Source organism: Scyliorhinus torazame, chromosome 4, assembly GCF_047496885.1.
Source record: "Scyliorhinus torazame isolate Kashiwa2021f chromosome 4, sScyTor2.1, whole genome shotgun sequence".
Lineage (NCBI taxonomy): Eukaryota > Metazoa > Chordata > Chondrichthyes > Carcharhiniformes > Scyliorhinidae > Scyliorhinus > Scyliorhinus torazame.
Genome location: NC_092710.1, coordinates 270,371,638 through 270,392,441, shown reverse-complemented (window position 1 = coordinate 270,392,441; position 20,804 = coordinate 270,371,638). Strand labels below are relative to the sequence as shown.

Sequence of the window (20,804 nt, the reverse complement as noted above, 5' to 3'; positions counted from 1 at the left end):
CCCTTCAATCGCCTGTAATATCGGGGCCAACAGCTCCTTCTTCATCTCCTTTTTAAGCTCTTCCACGCAGCGTTTCAAAAACTCGTGTTGTTCAGGGCCCCATATTAAACTGCCACCTTCCGACGCCATCTTGGTTTTTGCTTGCCTTCCTTGCCGCTGCTCTAGAGGATCCACCGCAATCCGGCCACTTTCCTCTCCTTTTTCCATCCGTATCCAGGGGGGATTCCCTTCTGGTTTACCGCACAGTACTTTTAGCCGTTAAAATTGCCGTTGCGGCTCTTATTAAGAGCCCAAAAGTCCGTTCCACCAGGAGCTGCCGAAACGTGCGACTTAGCTGGTCATCGCCGCACCCGGAAGTCCCACATCTCTATTTATAACCACGTAGGCACATAATCCTGTAAAAAAAAGGGGGGATGTCATGATATTCATGTGAACATCACAGCACATATATACACACATAATGATGGACAGATCAACGGACCAATCAACACACACAACACGACAGCCAATCACGGACAAGAGCATACACAGTACAAAGCAGGGAACACGACACTTCCTGGGCACTCGAGCAGGACAGGGCTCAGGGCACAGACCTCAGTGCCAGCCACTCAGAGGTTCACCATGTGCTGAATACCAGAGTTTACTATGTTTATAGTTCAATGAATAAAACTGCGTTGTACCATACGCAACCGCGTTGGTTCATCTGTGTGTCAGAGTACCCAACACTTCAGTTATTTAGTTGTACTGTTTTCCGAATCGTGGTTTTCAGGGTTCTGACATTCATTCTGATGTTCCATTGGACTGTGGGTGGTACGCAATGGGAAATTTTTGGTTAATTCCTAATAAGGTCCTGACGTTTTGCATGACCTGGGCAGTAGAGTGCGAAGCTTGATCAGGTTCTACGCTTTGGGGAAGTCCCCACCGGGTGAATACGGGTGTATATCGACAGTCACCTTTGCGCTGTTGGTTCTTGTGGGAAAAGCTTCTACCCATGTACTGAAAGTATTTTCACAGTAACTTCATTGCAGTGTTAATAGGGACAGTGGGGCTCTGAGGCAGAGCAGACAGGGAGAAGTTGCTGAACACAGCGGGTCTGGTGGCCTGAAGTGCATATGTTTTAATGCAAGAAGTATTACGGGTAGGGCAGATGAACTTAGAGCTTGGATTAGTACTTGGAACTATGATGTTGTTGCCATTACAGAGATCTGGTTGAGGGAAGGGCAGGATTGGCAGCTAAACGTTCCAGGATTTAGATGTTTCAGGCGGGATAGAGGGGGATGTAAAAGGGGTGGCGGAGTTGCACTACTGGTTAGGGAGAATATCACAGCTGTACTGCGGGAGGACACCTCAGAGGGCAGTGAGGCTATATGGGTAGAGATCAGGAATAAGAAGGGTGCAGTCACAATGTTGGGGGTTTACTACAGGCCTCCCAACAGCCAGCGGGAGATAGAGGAGCAGATAGGTAGACAGATTTTGGAAAAGAGTAAAAACAACAGGGTTGTGGTGATGGGAGACTTCTACTTCCCCAATATTGACTGGGACTCACTTAGTGCCAGGGGCTTAGACGGGGTGGAGTTTGTAAGGAGCATCCAGGAGGGCTTCTTAAAACAATATGCGGACAGTCCAACTAGGGAAGGGGCGGTGCTGGACCTGGTATTGGGGAATGAGCCCGGCCAGGTGGTAGATGTTTCAGTAGGGGAGCATTTCGGGAACAGTGACCACAATTCAGTAAGTTTTAAAGTGCTGGTGGACAAGGATAAGAGTGGTCCTAGGATGAATGTGCTAAATTGGGGGAAGGCTAATTATAACAATATTAGGCGGGAACTGAAGAACGTAGATTGGGGCGGATGTTTGAGGGCAAATCAACATCTGACATGTGGGAGGCTTTCAAGTGTCAGTTGAAAGGAATTCAGGACCGGCATGTTCCTGTCAGGAAGAAGGATAAATGCGGCAATTTCCGGGAACCTTGGATAACGACAGATATTGTAGGCCTCGTCAAAAAGAAAAAGGAGGCATTTGTCAGGGCTAAAAGGCTGGGAACAGACGAAGCCTGTGTGGAATATAAGGAAAGTAGGAAGGAACTTAAGCACGGAGTCAGGAGGGCTAGAAGGGGTCCCGAAAAGTCATTGGCAAATAGGGTTAAGGAAAATCCCAAGGCTTTTTACACGTACATAAAAAGCAAGAGGGTAGCCAGGGAAAGGGTTGGCCCACTGAAGGATAGGCAAGGGAATCTATGTGTGGAGCCAGAGGAAATGGGCGAGGTACTAAATGAATACTTTGCATCAGTATTCACCAAAGAGAAGAAATTGGTAGATGTTGAGTCTGGAGAAGGGTGTGTAGATAGCCTGGGTCACATTGAGCTCCAAAAAGACGAGATGTTGGGTGTCTTAAAAAATATTAAGATAGATAAGTCCCCAGGGCCTGATGGGTTCTACCCCAGAATACTGAAGGAGGCTGGAGAGGAAATTGCTGAGGCCTTGACAGAAATCTTTGGATCCTCACTGTCTTCAGGTGATGTCCCAGAGGACTGGAGAATAGCCAATGTTGTTCCTCTGTTTAAGAAGGGTAGCAAGGATAATCCAGGGAACTACAGGCTTGTGAGCCTTACTTCAGTGGTAGGGAAATTACTGGAGAGAATTCTTCGAGACAGGATCTACTCCCATTTGGAAGCAAATGGACGTATTAGCGAGAGGCAGCATGGTTTTTTGAAGGGGAGGTCGTGTCTCACTAACTTGATAGAGTTTTTCGAGGAGGTCACTAAGATGATTGAGGCAGGTAGGGCAGTGGATGTTGTCTATATGGACTTCAGTAAGGCCTTTGACAAGGTCCCTCATGGTAGACTAGTACAAAAGGTGAAGTCACACGGGATCAGGGGTGAGCTGGCAAGGTGAATACAGAACTGGCTAGGTCATAGAAGGCAGAGAGTAACAATGGAAGGATACTTTTCTAATTGGAGGGCTGTGACCAGTGGTGTTCCACAGGGATCAGTGCTGGGACCTTTGCTGCTTGTAGTATATATAAATGATTTGGAGGAAAATGTAACTGGTCTGATTAGTAAGTTTGCAGACGACACAATGGTTGGTGGAATTGCGGATAGCGATGAGGACTGTCAGAGGATACAGCAGGATTTAGATTGTTTGGAGACTTGGGCGGAGAGATGGCAGATGGAGTTTGATCCGGACAAATGTGAGGTAATGCATTTTGGAAGGTCTAATGCAGGTAGGGAATATACAGTGAATGGTAGAACCCTCAAGAGTATTGAAAGTCAAAGAGATCTAGGAGTACAGGTCTACAGGTCACTGAAAGGGGCAACACAGGTGGAGAAGGTAGTCAAGAAGGCATACGGCATGCTTGCCTTCATTGGCCAGGACATTGAGTATAAGAATTGGCAAGTCATGCTGCAGCTGTATAGAACCTTAGTTAGGCCACACTTGGAGTATAGTGTTCAATTCTGGTCGCCACACTCCCAGAAGGATGTGGAGGCTTTAGAGAGGGTGCAGAAGAGATTTACCAGAATGTTGCCTGGTGTGGAGGGCATTAGCTATGAGGAGCGGTTGAATAAACTCGGTTTGTTCTCACTGGAACGAAGGAGGTTGAGGGGGCGACCTGATAGACCTACAAAATTATGAGGGGCATAGACAGAGTGGATAGTCAGAGGCTTTTCCCCGGGGTAGAGGGGTCAATTACTAGGGAGCATAGGTTTAATGTGAGAGGGGCAAGGTTTAGAGTAGATGTACGAGGCAAGTTTTTTACGCAGAGGGTAGTGGGTGCCTGGAACTCGCTACCGGAGGAGGTGGTGGAAGCAGGGACGATAGTGACATTTAAGGGGCATCTTGACAAATACATGAATAGGATGGGAATAGAGGGATACGGACCCAGGAAGTGTAGAAGATTGTAGTTTATTCGGGCAGCATGGTCGGCATGGGCTTGGAGGGCCGAAGGGCCTGTTCCTGTGCTGTACATTTCTTTGTTCTTTGTTCTTTGTTCTTTGTTAATGTAAGCCTTCTTGTGAAAATAAAGATTATATTGGTATTATTAGGATATATTTGTATCCCCCCTTACATTGTGGCAAAGATCCCACATAATCAATTTGTAAATTCATCCAGGGTCCCTCTATGAGCCTGAAGTACCTGAGCTCTCCTTTATGAGCATATCGATCGGGGTTGTTTTGGGCACATATCAAGCAATTTTCAATACAATGTTTTATATCTTGGCCACCAACTTCAATTTTTAATTTTTTCTACAGTAGTTTCTATTACACGATGACCCTGAACGTCATGACATTGATAAATCACCGGGTTACGATTTTGATCGGTACCATGTATCGTCCTTCTTTGAGAACGAGTCCATTCTTGACTTCCAGCTTGCTTTTCCACGTCCTATATGATGATGGAAATGGGTCTGAGCCTTCTCTAATCTGTTTCAAATCATCACCTTGACTTTGGGATTGAATCAGGTTTTGTCTGACGTTCCTGGACTGCACTTATTTCCCTGGTCATTCGGTGTTCCCAAGGAATGTTCCTTGGCCCCTTACTTAGCTAACTGATCTGCTGTTATATTGCCTGCTGGGGAGGATCAATGGTGAACCTTCACCTTAATTACTCCATATTCTTTTCCTTCGGATTTCTCGACTTCCCCACCTGCATGGAGCCGATACTCTCCATTATTTCTCCTAAATCTATTGGTGCTTCTAGCTCCCCCCGTCTGTCTTCCCCCACAACTGGTAGTTCCACTCTGTCTAGGAACTGTTTCGTCCCCAGTGGGGGGCTTGGAGGCGTACAGTGCCCGGTAGAAGGTCTCGAATGCCTGATTGACCTCCTTTGGTTCTGTTACTAGTCTGCCTCTGCTATCCTTAACCTGCGCTGTTTCCCGTGTGGCTGCCTGCTTTCTCAGCTGGTGAGCCAATAGGCGGCCAGCCTTGTCTCCATGTTCGTAGAAGGTCCCCCGTGTCTGACGGAGTTGGTACACTGCTTTCCCAGTGGATAGCAGGTTAAAGTCCATTTGCAGCTTTTTCCTCTGCGCCAGCAGCTCCCTGGTCGGGGCCTCGGAGTATTTTGTGTCGACTTCCAGAATGGAGTCCACCAGTTGTTGCCTGGCCACCCTCTCTTCCCTATCTCGGCTTGTCTTGTAGGCTATTATCTCTCCTGTAATCACGGCCTTCAGTGCCTCCCAAAACGTGGCGGGTGAGACCTCCCCGTTTTGGGTGTTACTAACGTAGTCGCCTATGGCCCGTGATATTTTTTGGCAGAAGGGCTTGTCAGCCAGGAGGTCTGTGTCTACGCGGGGTGCTGGGCACGGCCTGTCTCCAACCTCACATCCATGTAGTGTGGAGCATGGTCGGAGATAACGATCGCAGAGTATTCCGCTCCCATGATCCCTGGAAGCACCAATTTCCCCACTGCAAAGAAGTCGATACGGGTGTACACCTTGTGCACTTGTGAAAAGTATGAGAATTCCTTTTCTCCCAGATGCAGGAACCTCCATCGGTCCACTGCCCCCATCTGCTCCAAAAAAGCTCCTAGTGTCCTAGCCGTGCCAGTCTTTTTCCCTGTTCTGGGGTTTGATTGGTCAGTCAGTGGGTCCTGCACGCTGTTAAAGTCGCCCCTCCCATAATTAGTCGGTGTGTGTGTCAATGTTGGGGATTTCCACCATGGTCTTCTTTATGAATTCTGCATCATCCCAGTTGGGAGCATACACATTTACCAGTACGATTGGTGTCCCTTCCAGGACACCGCCGACCATGACGTACCGTCCTCCTGGGTCCGTAACTGTCTTGGTTTCTGTAAATCTGGTCCTCTTTTTAATTAGTGTTGCTACCACCCCCTAGCCCTCGTCCCGTAACATGAATGGTAAGTCTGTCCCACCCAGCCCTTCCTTACCAGCCGTCGGTCCTTCTCCCTCAGGTGCGTCTCTTGTAGGTAGATTATGTCTGCTTTTAGGCTTCTTAGGTGGGCGAACACTCTGGATCTTTTGACCGGGCCGTTGAGTCCCCTTATGTTCCAGGTAACAATCCTGGTGGGGGGGTTTCTGACCCTCCCGGTCCTGCGGGGTCACCCATACTTACCTTGTGGACGCGCCCCTGCACTCCGGGGATTTCCCTTTGTTAGGGGTCTGTCCAAAATGGCCACCGCTCTCACCATGAGGTCAGGCCCCAGCGGTCCGGGGTTTCCCTTGGTCCAGGGGGCACCCAATGGACGCCACATGGATGCGCTCTGCACTCTGGGGTCTCCCTTTGCCCTGATGCTCTCCCGAGTGGCAGTTTGCGGCGCCATCTTGGTTCCTCGCCCTGCTCCATGCCTGTCAAGGCCTGTGTTTCTCACTCCAACTAACCATCAAGGAACTGTCTACAAAAATATTCAGTGGAGTTTTTGTGTCTGTCTGTTGTTCACTGGTTTCCACTGAGCCTTTCGACACTACCCCTACGTTCCCCTTTTGTTTGAGCACAGATGAACCCTTGGGCCTCGATACTGCCACAAGCTGGCATTCATGGTCTCCCCTTTATAACTAGGGCAGCAGGGTAGCACAGCGGTTAGCACAGTTGCTTCACAGCTCCAGGGTCCCAGGTTCATTTCCCAGCTTAGGTCACTCTCTATGCGGAGTCTGCACATTCTCCCTGTGTCTGCGTGGGTTTCTTCCGGGTGCTCTGGTTTCCTCCCACAGTCCAAAGATGTGCAGGTTAGGTGGATTGGTCATGCTAAATTGTCCTTAGTGTCCAAAAAGGTGGGGTGGGGTTACGGGGATAGGGTGGAGGTGTTGACCTTGGGTAGGGTGCTCTTTCCAAGGGCCAGTCCAGACTCAATGGGCCGAATGGCCTCCTTCTGCACTGCAAATACTATGGTACTATTCTATGATTCTATGTTGTCTGCAAGATAAGTGGTTGTTTTAGTCCTTTTAACGGTTATGTCCTTCCCTTGTAACATTAAAGTTCACCGGGCTATGTGATCCTAATAGTTCCATCTTTTATTCGTCCATCTAATAATAGTTGGAGGGATGTGCGTTCCATCAAAATAGTTAGTGGATTCAGGCCGATAATATAGGTAACATTTTGGACTGCTCAAAATACTGCCAGTAGGTGGCGGTCACAAGACGAAAATGCTTGTTCGACCAGACTTAAGAGTCGGGAGCAGAGGCAACCGGTCCCAGTGTCCCCTGCCTTTCCTTTTTAAAAAAATATTTTTCTTAGGGTTTTGACATTTCATAATATACACAACAAGAGAAAATCAAAACATGGATCGACAAGAATTTACAATTGACTGTGCTGTCCTGGGAGGAGGCTTTTGTGTAGTTGTGAGGAAGGTCCCTGTTTGAGGGGGCCCGGTGATCGGCCATTGCTGCCATGCGACTTACCCCTCTCTCCCCGTTTCCCTCCTGGCGTCTAGCCATACGGGCGGGGGGGGGGGGCGTGTCCGCCAGGTGCGCTCTTTCTCTTCTGTCCTATTGTTTCTGCGGTTCTCTCCTCTCCCTGTTCTGTGTCCCACCTTGGTGCTCACGTTCCCCTCCCCCCTTGTTCTCCTCCTCTCTTTCTCTTCCTTATTTTTTGCCCTGTCCTGTGCATCCCCCACTCCCCCCCCCACCCCCCCACCCACTCCCTACTTTACTGCCAGCTGGTTGCGAACGGGGCCTTGGAACAGGTTGGTGAACAGGCTTCACGTTTTGGGGAAACCTTCCTCGATCCTCGGATGCCTGAGAAACTCCGCCAGGCCGGGTAGCCAGTCTTCAGCCTTGGATGGTGCCTCTGGTCGCCAGCCAAGCAGAAGCCTCCAGCGAGCAATCAGGGAAGCAAAAGCAAGGACCCCTCTCCATGAAGAACTCTTGCTGTTCTGACATCCTGAAGTCTGCCATTAGTGGGCACGGCTCCACCCTCACTCCGACAACACCGGACACGTCCAGGGAAAACCCATTCATTCTAGTTAGGTGCGACCTGTGCACCACCTTTAGTTATGTTAGACTCAGCCCTGAGCACGTGGAAGTGAAGTTTACCTTGGGCAGTGCTTCGATCCAGAGTCCTCCCCCTATTTCCCTGCCTAGTTCTTCCTCCCATTTCTAACTTGTCCAGTGCAGGGGTGAGCCTACCTCCTCTAGTAGTTGTCCCTACATACCTGCACAGTTCCCCTCCCCTAGTTCACCCGCATTCAATAGTCTGACTAGTAATGAGTGCCCTGGTATCTGGGGGAATGTCGTTGTTTAGTAGATAAGACTACGGTGAAGCTTTTGTTGCAAAACCATATCTGTGATTTTGGTAATATCCTACCAATCATAAAAGGATCTTAGGGATTTTAAATCATGGGGTAAGGGCAATTGTAAGTTGGGCTCTATCCATTCCCTTTCTATTGCTCGCTTCCCGCAGGTCATTGTGTCTAAGTAGGTGACCTGGGTTTTCATGATCTGAACCATTTTAGGGTTAATGTTTAACCCCAGTGCAGTGATATCATGGTTGTGTTGTAATTCACCGACTGACCACGAGGAGTCTCATTAGTATATAAATGAATGTTAGAGTCAGGTGACCTCAGACTGACTAGGGAGCTTGGAGAGAGATTGCTTATGCATGTCCATACTGTTATTCATTTGTTGTTTTGTATATAGTTGACCCATAGGTAATGCTAATAAATTGTTTATGGCTTTAGCTACAAGTGTTCTTGTAATATAAATCAGGCCATCCGACAAGAACATTACACCCAGGAAGGCGACAAGGCCAAGCAATTCATCTCGGAGATCTAAGTGTTCCTTTCTCGTTTCGGTTTGGAGGAGAAGGTCATCTACGTATTGAATTAAACATTTGGGTTTGGAGAAATTCCCTAGTCCTTTTGCTAATCTTTGATGAAATGTGGAGGGAGAATTTTGAAATCCCTACTGTAAACATGTCCAAGTGTACTGTTGACCCTGGAAGGTGAAAGCAAATTTGTGTTGCCATTCCCGTTTTAAGGGAATGGACCAAAATCCATTACTGATATCTAAAACAGTGAAATATCGAGCTTGGGGAGCTTGTTTTATCAAAATCTCGGGACTGGTCGTGACTCGGTAGTCAATAGTTAGGCGCCAGGAACCATCCGGCGTCTTTACTGGCCAGATAGGTGAATTATTTGTTGAGGTTAAAGGTAAGGTAAAGTCACCATCGTCCCAGTTTATTTTTTCCTTTTTTAAAAAATTTAGAGTACCCAATTCATTGTTTCCAATTAAGGGCAATTTAGCGTGACCAATCCACCTAGCCTGCATATCTTTGAGTTGTAGAGGCGAAACCCGTACAAACACGGGGCGACTGTGCAAACTCCACACAGACAGTGACCCAGAGCCGGGATCGAACCTGGGACTTCGGCACCGTGAGGCAGCAGTGCTCACTGCACCATCGTGCTGCCACTCCATAGTCCCAGATAACCATAGGCTGCATTCCGCTTTGAGGGGGAGAGCTGACTGGTGGCTATTTAACCTGAGGATCACGACAGGCAAGGGGCAATGTGAGAAGTCGGGGCCTTCATGAATAATCTCAGCTGAAACGGGATTGAACCCACACTGCTGGTCTCGCTTTGCATGACAAACCCCCTGTCAAGCTAACTGAGGATAAACACTGTTGAGGTCTTGGGACTTAGGACTCCTTGCTCTAATAGGCTGGTAATGACTTTTGACACATTTTCTTCTGCTTGTTTGGGAAACACATATTGGGCGGGATTCGCCGACCCCGCGCCGGGTTGGAGAATCGCCGGCGGGCCGTGCGAATCGCGCCACGCCGTCCCGACGCCGGCACGCGATTCTCTGCAGAGCGGAAAATCGTCGCCGGCGTGGTTGGTGCGGTGCCTGTTGCAGGCCGCTCTACGGGGCCATCACACCGATTCTCCGGCCCAGATGGGCCGAGCGGCCGTAAGAAATGAGCCGAGTCCCGCCGGCGCCGTTCTAACCTGCTCTGGGCCGGCGGGACCTCAGTGTGTAAGTGTCGAGTGGCAGCCTTTGGGATGGGGGTCCGACCCTGGGGGGCCCTCGGGAGTGCCTGGCCCGCTATCGGGGCCCACCGATCGGCAGGCCGGCCTCTGTGGCTGGGGACCATCTTTCCTACGCGCCGGCCCCTGCAGTCCTGCGCCATGTTGCGTCGGGGCCGGCGCATTGAAGGAGGCCACTGCGCATGCGCGCATTGGCGCCGGTGCCACTGCACATGTCCTCGTTGCCGCCGGTGCAACTGTACATGCGTGGATCCCGCCGCGCACAGTTCGCGCCGCGATCTGCAGCTGAAGCGGCGCGAACCGCTCCAGCGCCGTGCTAGCCCCCTGGAGGGGCCAAAATTAGTCGTGGGAGCGGCACGTTTACGACGGCGTGGACACTCTGCCGCGGGATTGGAGAATCCTGCCCATGGTTTCTGAGGCTTGGGGTCTAGCCCCTCTATGGCGACTTCTCCTGACATTTTGCCGCAGTCATGTTTGCTTTGGGTAAAAGCTGGCTCTCGATTCCAGAGTATATGTTGCACCTCTGGATCTCCCTTCATTTTGCTAGCCTGAACCCAGGGTTTGCCCACGGTACAAATTCTGTCTTTATATTTTCCACTGGTATCTCGGGTAATGGGCTGAATTCTCCGCCGTCGGTATTCTCTGTTTTGCCGGCAATCCGGGGGTTTCTGACGGCGTGGAGCTGCCTCACAATGGGAACCTTATTGACCAGCCGACGAAACAGAGAAACCCACACAAAGTTTCTACTTCTCCATCAATTTGCCAAATACAACAATTTACTCCTGGTCATTAGGTGAGAGCCTAGGATGTGTTCGGCTCCTGGGGATAAATGGATCATAATATCAGATTGGTAGCAAAATAGGTGCCCCAGTCTAAAATCTAACAGGTCAGTTTCTCTACCTTGTTGCCAGTGGCCAGTGAATCCGCTGAACATGATTTTTCTTTGAGTGTGCCGTTCAATTTGGAGTCTGCTGGTGTTAAGGGCGGTGCGGAATGCTCCAGTATCCCATAGGAATTTGGCCGCGTAGCCTCCTACCCAACAGGTCACTAGAGGGCTCCTCCCATCCTCCCATTTGGCGTTGCAGATCCACTCTGCAGAGGCCTGACACCGTCATTGATTACCTCCTGGGAGCGGGGTGGGGAACGGTGGGGGGGCGGGGGGGGGGCGTAGATTGGGTCAGGAGGGTGCATGCCTACAAACTCCAGCCAAACTTCTTTAGTGCTTATTGGTGCCATCTGAGTTCCCCCAAGCCCTCCCAGAGCTGGGGAGTCCACTGAGGACCCTGTCAGCCACAATTATTATTATTATTTTTTATATAAATTCAGAGTATCCAATTATTTTTTTTCCAATTAAGGGGCAATTTAGCATGGCCAGTCCACCTAACCTGCACATCTTTGGGTTGTGGGGCTGAAACCCACGCAAACACGGGGAGAATGTGCAAACTCCACACGGACAGTGGCCCAGTGCCCGGATTTGAACCCGGGTCCTCAGCGCCACAGTCCCAGCGCTAACCAGTGCGCCACATGCCGCCCCGTCATCCACAATTATAACACTGGTCAAAGGAACCTTCGGGTGGTGGTTACTGGATACATGGGCAGGTTGTTCATCGTAGGGGCGGCGAGTCCCACTGGCTATACCTGTCGCTCTCTTCCTCATACTTGCATATGGCATCATTCAGAAAACCCCAATCTGCGCCGGCACCATCAATGCTTTCTGACTCCTGCTGAGTATTAAAAGTACAGACGGACCTGACTGACAACTGGTATTGTCACCTGTCAATCTCTTTCTGGCATTTAGAATGGTCAGCATGACTGTTTGTGGTGCCAAGTGCCGTTTAGTGTCAAACTTTAAGGACCGTCTGGAAATTATCACATTTTAATTCGAGTGACTTAATCTGTTTATCCTTCCCGCCTAACTCCTGCTACACCCGATCACTCTCTCTCTGGGTTTGATCATAATGCTGTTAGAACAGATTCAACTGTATCACATTCATCTCATTTCTACGAACATCACCTGCAGGATTCCATAGCTTCATCATTTAACGTTTTTACTTCCACTTTCAATTTCCTCACCTTTACTTCTAAGTTTCCTAAAACGGCCAAATTCAGCTCATCTATACCATCCTTTGTTTTCTGTTTTAACAACTCTTTATTTATTCTTACTCTTTAACTCTTCATCTCTGGCCTCTATTTGCCTCTCCTTGTGCTTAAGCTCTATCATCCAGGCAGCAATTGCATCGCTTTTGCCAGTTTGGAAGCCTTTTTTCCCTTTGACTCTGATCTGTTCCCAGTCCTGTTGACTTGAGACTCCCGATTCTCCCTCAGTCAAGCGGGGCAATTTGCCTGCCAAATACTCTACTAACTCTTCCTTCCAGTCCTCCGTGCCTGGATTTAACTTCTGCAGAAGTTTTACCTTTGTGTGACCTTTCGGTGAGTGAGCACCTGTTTAGGCTATAACACAACCACTTTATTGTTACAAGGGTTGTAACACGAGCATTTTATAAAAATTTGCACCCAGGGATGACAGAAATGTTGCTGCTCCTGGACAAGGGTCACAATTGACACGCCACACAAACTACTTACACAAATATTCTTGAACCAGGTTTATCTTATTCGGATCACATGTGTCACACAGTCTCTTATGCAATTAATTATTGTCACACAGACTAATTCTAAACCCTTAATCAAATCCTCTCACACAGACTTTAACCCTTTTAATATAAATTTAGAGTGCCCAATTCTTTTCCATTAAGGTGCCACTTAGCGGGGCCAGTCCACCCTCCCGGCACATTTTTGGGTTGTGGGGCTGAGACCCACACAGACACGGGGAGAATGTGCAAACTGCACACGGACAGTGACCCAGAGCCGGGATCGAACCCAGGTCCTCAACGCTGTGAGGCAGCAGTGCTGACCACTGCACCGCCGTACAGATGTGTTACACAGACCTTGGCCGCAATTCACCCAAATAACAAAGTCCATAGCGAACCGCGTGTTTCCTGGCACTCGCAGTGCCGAGAAACACATGGCTATTCAACGTGAATTGCTTTGTCTAAGGCGCCGAAGCTGTACATAGCCCCATTTTGTACAGTGGGGTGCTCCCCAGTGTAGCGAGAGAAATGGCGTCCCGATCTCCGAGGCCACAAAGTGATCCCCGACCCCCCCCCCCCCAGCTCGAACACATTATGGTAGGGTCCCCAGCCCCCCACCCGCATTCCCCCAACACCCACGCAGGGCAACCCGACACGATCGCACGTGTGCAAAACATGCCAGTGTGACACCTGGGCAGTGCCAACCTGGCACCATGGCAGTGCCCATGCCAGCTAGCATTGCCATCTGGGCACTGCAGCAGTGCCAAGCTGGCACCCAGGTGGCACTGCCAGGATGCCAGGCTGGTACTGCCAGGGTACCCAGGTACGGGGAGTATGTGCAGACTCTGCACAGACTGCGACCTAAGGCGGGAATCAAAACCAGGTCCCTGGTGCTGTAAAGTATCAGGGCTAACCACTATGCTACTTCTACAGACCTGAAAAGGGATAGAAATTAAAATAATTACATAGTTCGAGAGGCGGGCGGAGGAGGTGGGGCAGAATAGCAGGGCAGGGATAGATCAGAGCAAAGGAGAGATTGGCAAAGCTGTCATGGACATACGAGAAAGGGGTGTGTTAATGGTGCCATTAAGAACTGAAGAGTGCTAATTGTGGCAAAAGATAAGATAGCGGAATGTGTTGATAGGAGAACAAGGGTTTTTTTGTTTTTTGGTTCCCTTGGCTTGCCCCAACACAACCCCATCCCTCACCCACATGGCCCTCTGTCCCTTGTTGTTCAGTTTTTCTCCCACTGAGCACTGCCCTTTGTTCTCCTATTCACACATTCTGCTATCAAACTTTTCCTGATCATATGGATCATATGACCATTCTGTCGATGGTCTTCTCCTGTTGATATTTCTTCTCACTATCGCACTCTCAGCCTCGACAAGGTGAGATCTCGGACTTTGTGTCTTTCCTGGTATTTGGTCTTGTATTCTGGTGTCTAATCCAGATTGGTTCATCTGGTTGGTGTCCTGGTAACTCATGCACACTTTGTCTGATACTCGTGCTCCTTTTCCCTTAGTCGCTCATACCCAGAGGTTTTAAGACATGGCATGAGTCGATGTGGAAGAACAGGAAATTGAGTGTGCAGTCTGCTTCCCATCAGTAGTTCTGACGGAGCTAACTGATTTTGAAGTGGTGTGGAATGGGTGCTAAGCTGATGTCCCTCCGATCTGGCTGATAACGTGGAACGTGAAGGGCCTGAACGGGCCGGTGAAGAGAGTCCGAGTGTTCGCGCACTTAAAGGGACTGAAGGCAGACGTGGTCATGCTCCAAGAGACACATCTGAAGGTGGCGGACCAGGTCAGGTTAAGAAAGGGATGGGTACTCTGGCCCTTGCGTCCCTGGTAGCCCGGCGAAGGATTCTCCTTCAGTGGAAAGATGCGAGGCCCCCAAGCGTGGAATCCTGGATCAGCGATAGGGCAGGATTCATTAAATTGGAGAGGGTGAAATTCGCCTTGAGAGGGTCGGTTCAAGGGTTCTTTAGGCGGTGGCAACCGTTCTTAGACTTTCTGGCAGAACGATAGACATTGGTCAATGGCAGCAGCAGCTCGGGGGGTGGGGGGAGGGGTTTACTTTATTTTTGTTTATGTTATTTACACTGGAAGGGTCTGAGGGGGTGTATACACCTGTTGTCTTAAGTCGGGGTGTTAATGTTAATTTATTATTTAGGTGCAGGGGGGGAGGGGTTTGGGGGGTTGCTTTTTTAGATAGTGTTTTGTACTTCACCCTGTTGGGTTCTTTTTTCTTTCTCATTTTGTTATTGATATTTTATAAAAACCTTTAATAAAAATTATTTTTTTTTTTAAAGAAAGGGATGGGTAGGACAGGTATTCCATTCGGGGCTGGACGCGAAGAATAGAGGGGTGGCAATATTGGTGGGGAAGCGGGTGTCATTTGAGGCTAAGACTATCGTAGTGGATAACGGAGGGCGATATGTGATGGTGAGCGGTAGGTTGCAGGGGACGTGGGTGGTGTTGGTAAATGTATACGCCCCGAACTGAGATGATGCTGGATTCATGAAGCGCATGTTGGGGCGCATTCCGGACCTGGAGGTAGGAGACCTGATAATGGGAGGGGACTTCAACACGGTGTTGGACCCAGCACTGGACCGCTCCAAATCAAGGACTGGAAAGAGACCGGCGGCGGCCAGGGTGCTTAGGGGGTTTATGGATCAGATGGGGGGAGTGGACACATGGAGGTTTGCTAGGCCGCAGGCCAAGGAATTTTCTTTTTTCTCCCACGTGCACAAAGCCTACTCCCGGATAGATTTCTTTGTCCTGGGCAGGGCGCTCATGCCGAGGGTGGAGGGAACGGAGTATTCGGCCATAGCCGTTTCGGATCATGCCCCGCACTGGGTGGAACTGGAGCTGGGAGAGGAGAGGGACCAACGCCCGCTGTGGCGGCTGGATGTGGGACTGCTGGCAGATGAGGTGATGTGTGGGAAGGTGAGGGGGTGCATCGAAAGGTACTTGGAGGCCAACGACAACGGGGAGGTGCGGGTGGGGGTGGTATGGGAGGCGTTGAAAGCAGTGATCAGGGGAGAGCTAATCTTCATCAGGGCTCATAGGGAGAAGACAGAGGGCATGGAAAGGGAGGGGTTAGTGGGGGAGATTTTAAGAGTGGACAGGAGATACGCAGAGGCCCCTGAGGAGAGATTACTTGGGGAAAGACAACGTCTCCAGACGGAGTTTGACCTGTTGACCACAGGGAAGGCAGAGGCACAGTGGAGGAAGGCGCAGGGGGCGACCTACGGGTACGGGGAAAAGGCGAGTCGGATGCTGGCACACCAGCTCCGTAAGAGGATGGCAGCGAGGGGAATAGGGGGAGTCATGGATGGAGGGGGAGCCACGGTGCGGAGTGCGACGAAAATAAACAAGGTATTCAAGGCCTTCTATGAGGAGCTGTACAGATCCCAGCCCCCAGCGGGGGAAGAGGGGATGAGAGGATTTCTGGACCAACTGAGATTCCCGAGGGTGGAGGAGCAAGAGGTGGCTGGTTTGGGGGCACCAATTGGGTTGGAGGAGCTGAGCAAGGGTTTGGGGAGCATGCAGGCAGGGAAGGCCCCGGGACCGGACGGATTCCCGGTGGAGTTCTACAGGAAGTATGTAGGCCTGTTGGCCCCGCTACTGGTGAGGACCTTTAACGAGGCAAGAGAGGAGGGGACCCTGCCCCCGACAATGTCGGAGGCGACGATTTCTTTGATCCTAAAGTGGGACAAGGACCCACTGCAATGTGGATCGTACAGGCCGATCTCGCTCCTCAATGTGGATGCTAAGTTGCTGGCAAAAGTGCTGGCAGCGAGGATCGAGGACTGAGTCCCGGGGTGATCCACGAGGACCAGACGGGATTTGTAAAGGTCAGGTGACTAAACACCAATGTGCGGCGGCTCTTAAACGTGATAATGATGCCATCGGAGGAGGGAGAGGCGGAGATAATGGCAGCTATGGACGCGGAGAAGGCCTTTGACCGAGTAGAGTGGGAGTACCTCTGGGAAGTACTGTGTAGGTTTGGGTTCGGGGGAGGGTTTATCATTTGGGTTAAGCTCCTTTACAGAGCCCCGGTGGCGAGTGTAGTGATGAACTGGCGAAGGTCGGAGTACTTTCGGCTGTACCAAGGGACGAGGCAGGGGTGCCCCCTGTCCACCCTGTTGTTTGCATTGGCGATCGAAGCCTTGGCCATGTCATTGAGGGAGTCTAGGAAATGGACGGGGGTGGTCCGAGGGGGAGAACAGCATCGGGTGTCGCTATATGCGGATGACCTGTTGCTGTATGTGGCAGATCCAATGGAGGGGATGGTGGAGGTCATGCAGACTTTAAGGGAGTTTGGGGAGTTTTCGGGTATAAGCTCAATGTAGGGAAGAGTGAGCTTTTTGTAGTACAGGCAGGGGACCAAGAAAGGGGGATAGAGGATCTACCGCTGAGGAGGGCAGAGGGGAGCTTTCGGTACCTGGGGATCCAGATAGCTAGGAGTTGGGGGGCCCTACATAAACTGAATCTGACGAGGTTGGGGGAGCAAATGGAGGAGGACTTCAAAAGATGGGACATGTTACCGCTCTCGCTAGCCGGTAGAGTGCAGTCGGTCAAAATGGTGGTCCTTCCGAGGTTTCTCTTTATGTTTCAGTGCCTTCCCATCGTGATCACCAAGGCCTTTTTTAAGAGAGTAGGCAGGAGTATTATGGGGTTTGTGTGGGCGAATAGGACCCCGAGGGTAAGGAGAGGGTTCCTGGAATGCAGCAGGGAACAAGGAGGGTTGGCGCTGCCAAACCTAGGGAGCCACTACTGGGCAGCAAATGTGGCGATGATCCGCAGGTGGGTGATGGAGGGGGAGGGGGCGGCGTGGAAGAGGATGGAGATGGTGTCCTGTAAAGGAACAAGTCTGGGGGCGTTGGTGATGGCACCGCTGCTGCTCTCGCCGTCAAAGTATACCACGAGCCTGGTGATGGCGGCAACACTAAGGATCTGGGGCCAGAGGAGACGGCACCGGGGTGCAGTGGGAGCCTCGGTGTGGTCCCCGATCAGGGGTAACCACCGGTTTGTCCCGGGGAGGATGGATGGGGGGTTTCAGAGCTGGCATCGGGCGGGGATTAGAAGAATGGGGGATCTGTTCATTGACGGGACGTTTGCAAGCCTAGGGGCACTGGAGGAGAAGTTTGAGATACCCCCGGGAAATGCTTTTAGATATATGCAGGTGAGGGCGTTTGTGAGGCGACAGGTGAGGGAATTCCCGTTGCTCCCGGCACAAGAAATTCAAGACAGGGTGATCTCGGGTGTATGGGTCGGGGAGGGGAAGGTGTCGGCAATATACCAGGAGATGAAAGAAGAGGGGGAAACGCTGGTAGACGAGCGGAAGGGTATATGGGAGGAGGAGCTGGGGAGGAGATTGAGGAAGGTCTGTGGGCTGATGCCCTAGGTAGGGTTAATTCCTCCTCCTCGTGTGGCAGGCTCAGCCTGATACAATGTAAGGTCGTTCACAGAGCGCACTTGACGGGGGTGAGGTTGATTAGGTTCTTTGGGGTAGAGGACAGATGTGGAAGGTGCTCAGGGAGCCCGGCGAACCATGTCCATATTGTGGTGTTGGGCGTTCTGGCACACAGATGAGCCAACACGGTTGTATATGGTACAACGCTATTTTATTTAAACTCTCTATGTACAGTTTTGTCTTGATACTCTGCACGTGGGGATTCCCTGTTTGTGATCTTGTAACAGGTCTTGTCCGTGTCTTTGTCCCCAGACCTACTGTCCACTAGGTGTCGTGCTCGTGCTTTTATGTGGTTGGTGTCCTTGTGTGTGATTGGTTGTGGTGTTGTGTGCTCTGATTTGTCTGTTGGTGTGTCCATCATGATGTGTGTGTTTGAATATCATGACACATATGTTTTGGTCATGCCCGGCACTGGAGGGGTTCTGGAGAGGAGTGGCGGGAGCAATATCTCAGGTGGTGAAAGTCCGGGTCAAGCCAAGCTGGGGGCTAGCAATACTTGGAGTAGTGGACGAGCCGGGAGTGCTGGAGGCGAAAGAGGCCGGCATTCTGGCCTTTGCGTCACTAGTAGCCCGGCGAAGGATCTTGCTAATGTGGAAAGAGGCGAAGCCCCCCAGCGTGGAGGCCTGGATAAACGACATGGCTGGGTTCATAAAGCTGGAGAGGATTAAGTTTGCCTTGAGAGGGTCTGCACAGGGGTTCTACAGGCGGTGGGAACCGTTCCTAAACTATCTCGCGGAGCGTTAGAGGAAGGTCGGTCAGCAGCAGCAGCAACCTAGGGGGGGGGGGGGGGGGCACGTTCTGTGAGGGGGGGGAGGGAGGGGGGTAAATAGGGGCTTGCCTGGGAGGGTGGATGAGCAAGAGAAAACATGAAGGATCGGGGAAACTGGCACGTGTGGGAGAGAGCCAGTGTACAAAGCTATGTAACATATCGTTTTCACCATGTATACATCTTGCTCTGCGCGATTTCTTCTTACTTTGTTACGGGGGGGGGGTTATTGTTTGTAAGGGTGAAAAATTGTGTTAAAAAACTTTAATAAATATATTGTTTTTTTCAAATGTTCTTGCACCAAGTTCAGCATCAGGCATGCCCAGGAGCAGAATAATGGTTAGTTTGTTGGACTCTGTACAAATACTTTACCGAAAGCTCACAGCAGCAGCACCTTCTAAGCAGTTGGGCTTGTGACGCAACGGTAGCACGTCAGTTCAAGGTTACGTGTTCAAATCACGTCAGGCTCATGGCAATGTTTTGGCTGGTTCTATGATTTTATATCTTCACCAAGTTCATTGTGTGCAGATGTTTTCAAAATTACTACGTTCAAAAGGAGGATGCAAATAATATTAAGAAGACCTGGTTTAGCTCAGTGGACTAGGCAGCTGGTTTTGATGCAGAACAAGGCCAGCAGCGCGGGTTCAATTCCCGCATCGGCTGAGAATTCTGAATTCTCCCTCTGTACCCGAACAGGCGCCGGAATTTGGCGACTAGGGGCTTTTCACAGTAACTTCATTGCAATGTTAATGTAAGCCGACTTGTGACAATAAAAAGATTATTATTATTTATTATTTAACACCGTCTTGGCAGCCCCAATAAATGAGGTTGATCAGTCTGTGCTGATTTACGAGCAGCTGTGTTTGTGGATTTACAGCCCTTAACAGCATAGCTTGATTCTGGGTTCACCCAAAAGTATTTCATGTGGAAATCTGACAGCCAGAAAAGAAAGGAGATTTTTTCATTTATTTGGGCTAGACACAAACACAGTACTCAGAACTGAAGAGGCAATATGTTAACTCAGCACTGTAACCAGACCACATCATCATAATACAGTTCTAAATGCATTTTTTATTTGTTTACAACCACATGCTAATGCTACATTTGTTTAATTTTAATCAGACAGTTACAAATTGACGCTGAAACGCAAAGTCAATTTAATCTTCAAGAAGCTTTGGACCTACAAAAAATAGACTACGAAAACAAAATAATAACTGCAGTTGCTGAAGCTCATGAAGAAGAAAAGGCAAATGCCAAGGAACCCATCCTTATCTTACAAAGTAGACACCAGTCTGAAATAGACATGTTGAAAAGGTTGCTGTGCGAAAAAGAGGTTGACCTCAAAGAGGTTTACAGCAAGGTGAAAACCATGACTGTTTTGGAATTGGAGTTGGAGACTGAGTTAAGAAGCACAAGGAAGGCTTTCCAAGACTACATTAATCTCACTTTCCCAAACTTAGCCCCTGGGCAGGCAGACTTCATTCTTCCACCGCGTGCAATGTGCCAAGATTTACTTTCCACGTTGCCCTTCAAATCCCACAAAGCTCAGAAACGCCCACAAGAGAAATAAAGAATAAACAAATACTTGGGAATGTTTCCAGCTTAATTTAAATTGAAACATCACGATTATTAGAATTTATAGATGACCGATTAAGAATGAAATCATTGCCCCTATAGTTATACTTTCATTTCCTCTGTGCCACTACAATAACAAAAGATATTGTCAACCATAAAGGAGAAAATGATTACTTCAACTATCTGGTAGAGTGGGGGCCTCAGTGGCCCAAGATTTGGCAGAAGAATGGAATTGAACTTCACTAGCCTTTCAAAAGATTGAAACAGAATTATTTGAGGTAGGTAGTGGTGTCTCTGAACCAAAACATCAGCAGCCCAGGCTGCTCTGGGGAGATGCATTCAGATCCTACCACGGCAGCTGGTGGAATTTAAATTCAATTTATTAATTAATTCAAATTTTCAATAATAATCTGGATTTGATGGCTAGCCCGAGTAATGGTGCCATGACAGTATCATCAATTAGCG

The 20,804-nt window shown here is 49.8% G+C and overlaps 1 protein-coding gene across 1 annotated transcript in view; it reads left to right on the top strand.

Annotated features, from left to right (window-relative positions):
* LOC140411729 (uncharacterized) overlaps positions 1–20,346 on the top strand; it is an 80,089-nt gene extending 59,743 nt beyond the window's left edge. The window contains exon 5 of the mRNA XM_072500733.1: positions 19,887–20,346. Within this exon, the coding sequence (XP_072356834.1) occupies positions 19,887–20,334 (448 nt within the window). The 3' untranslated portion in view covers positions 20,335–20,346. The remainder of the gene's footprint in view (positions 1–19,886) is intronic.
* Positions 20,347–20,804: the final 458 nt, after the last annotated feature.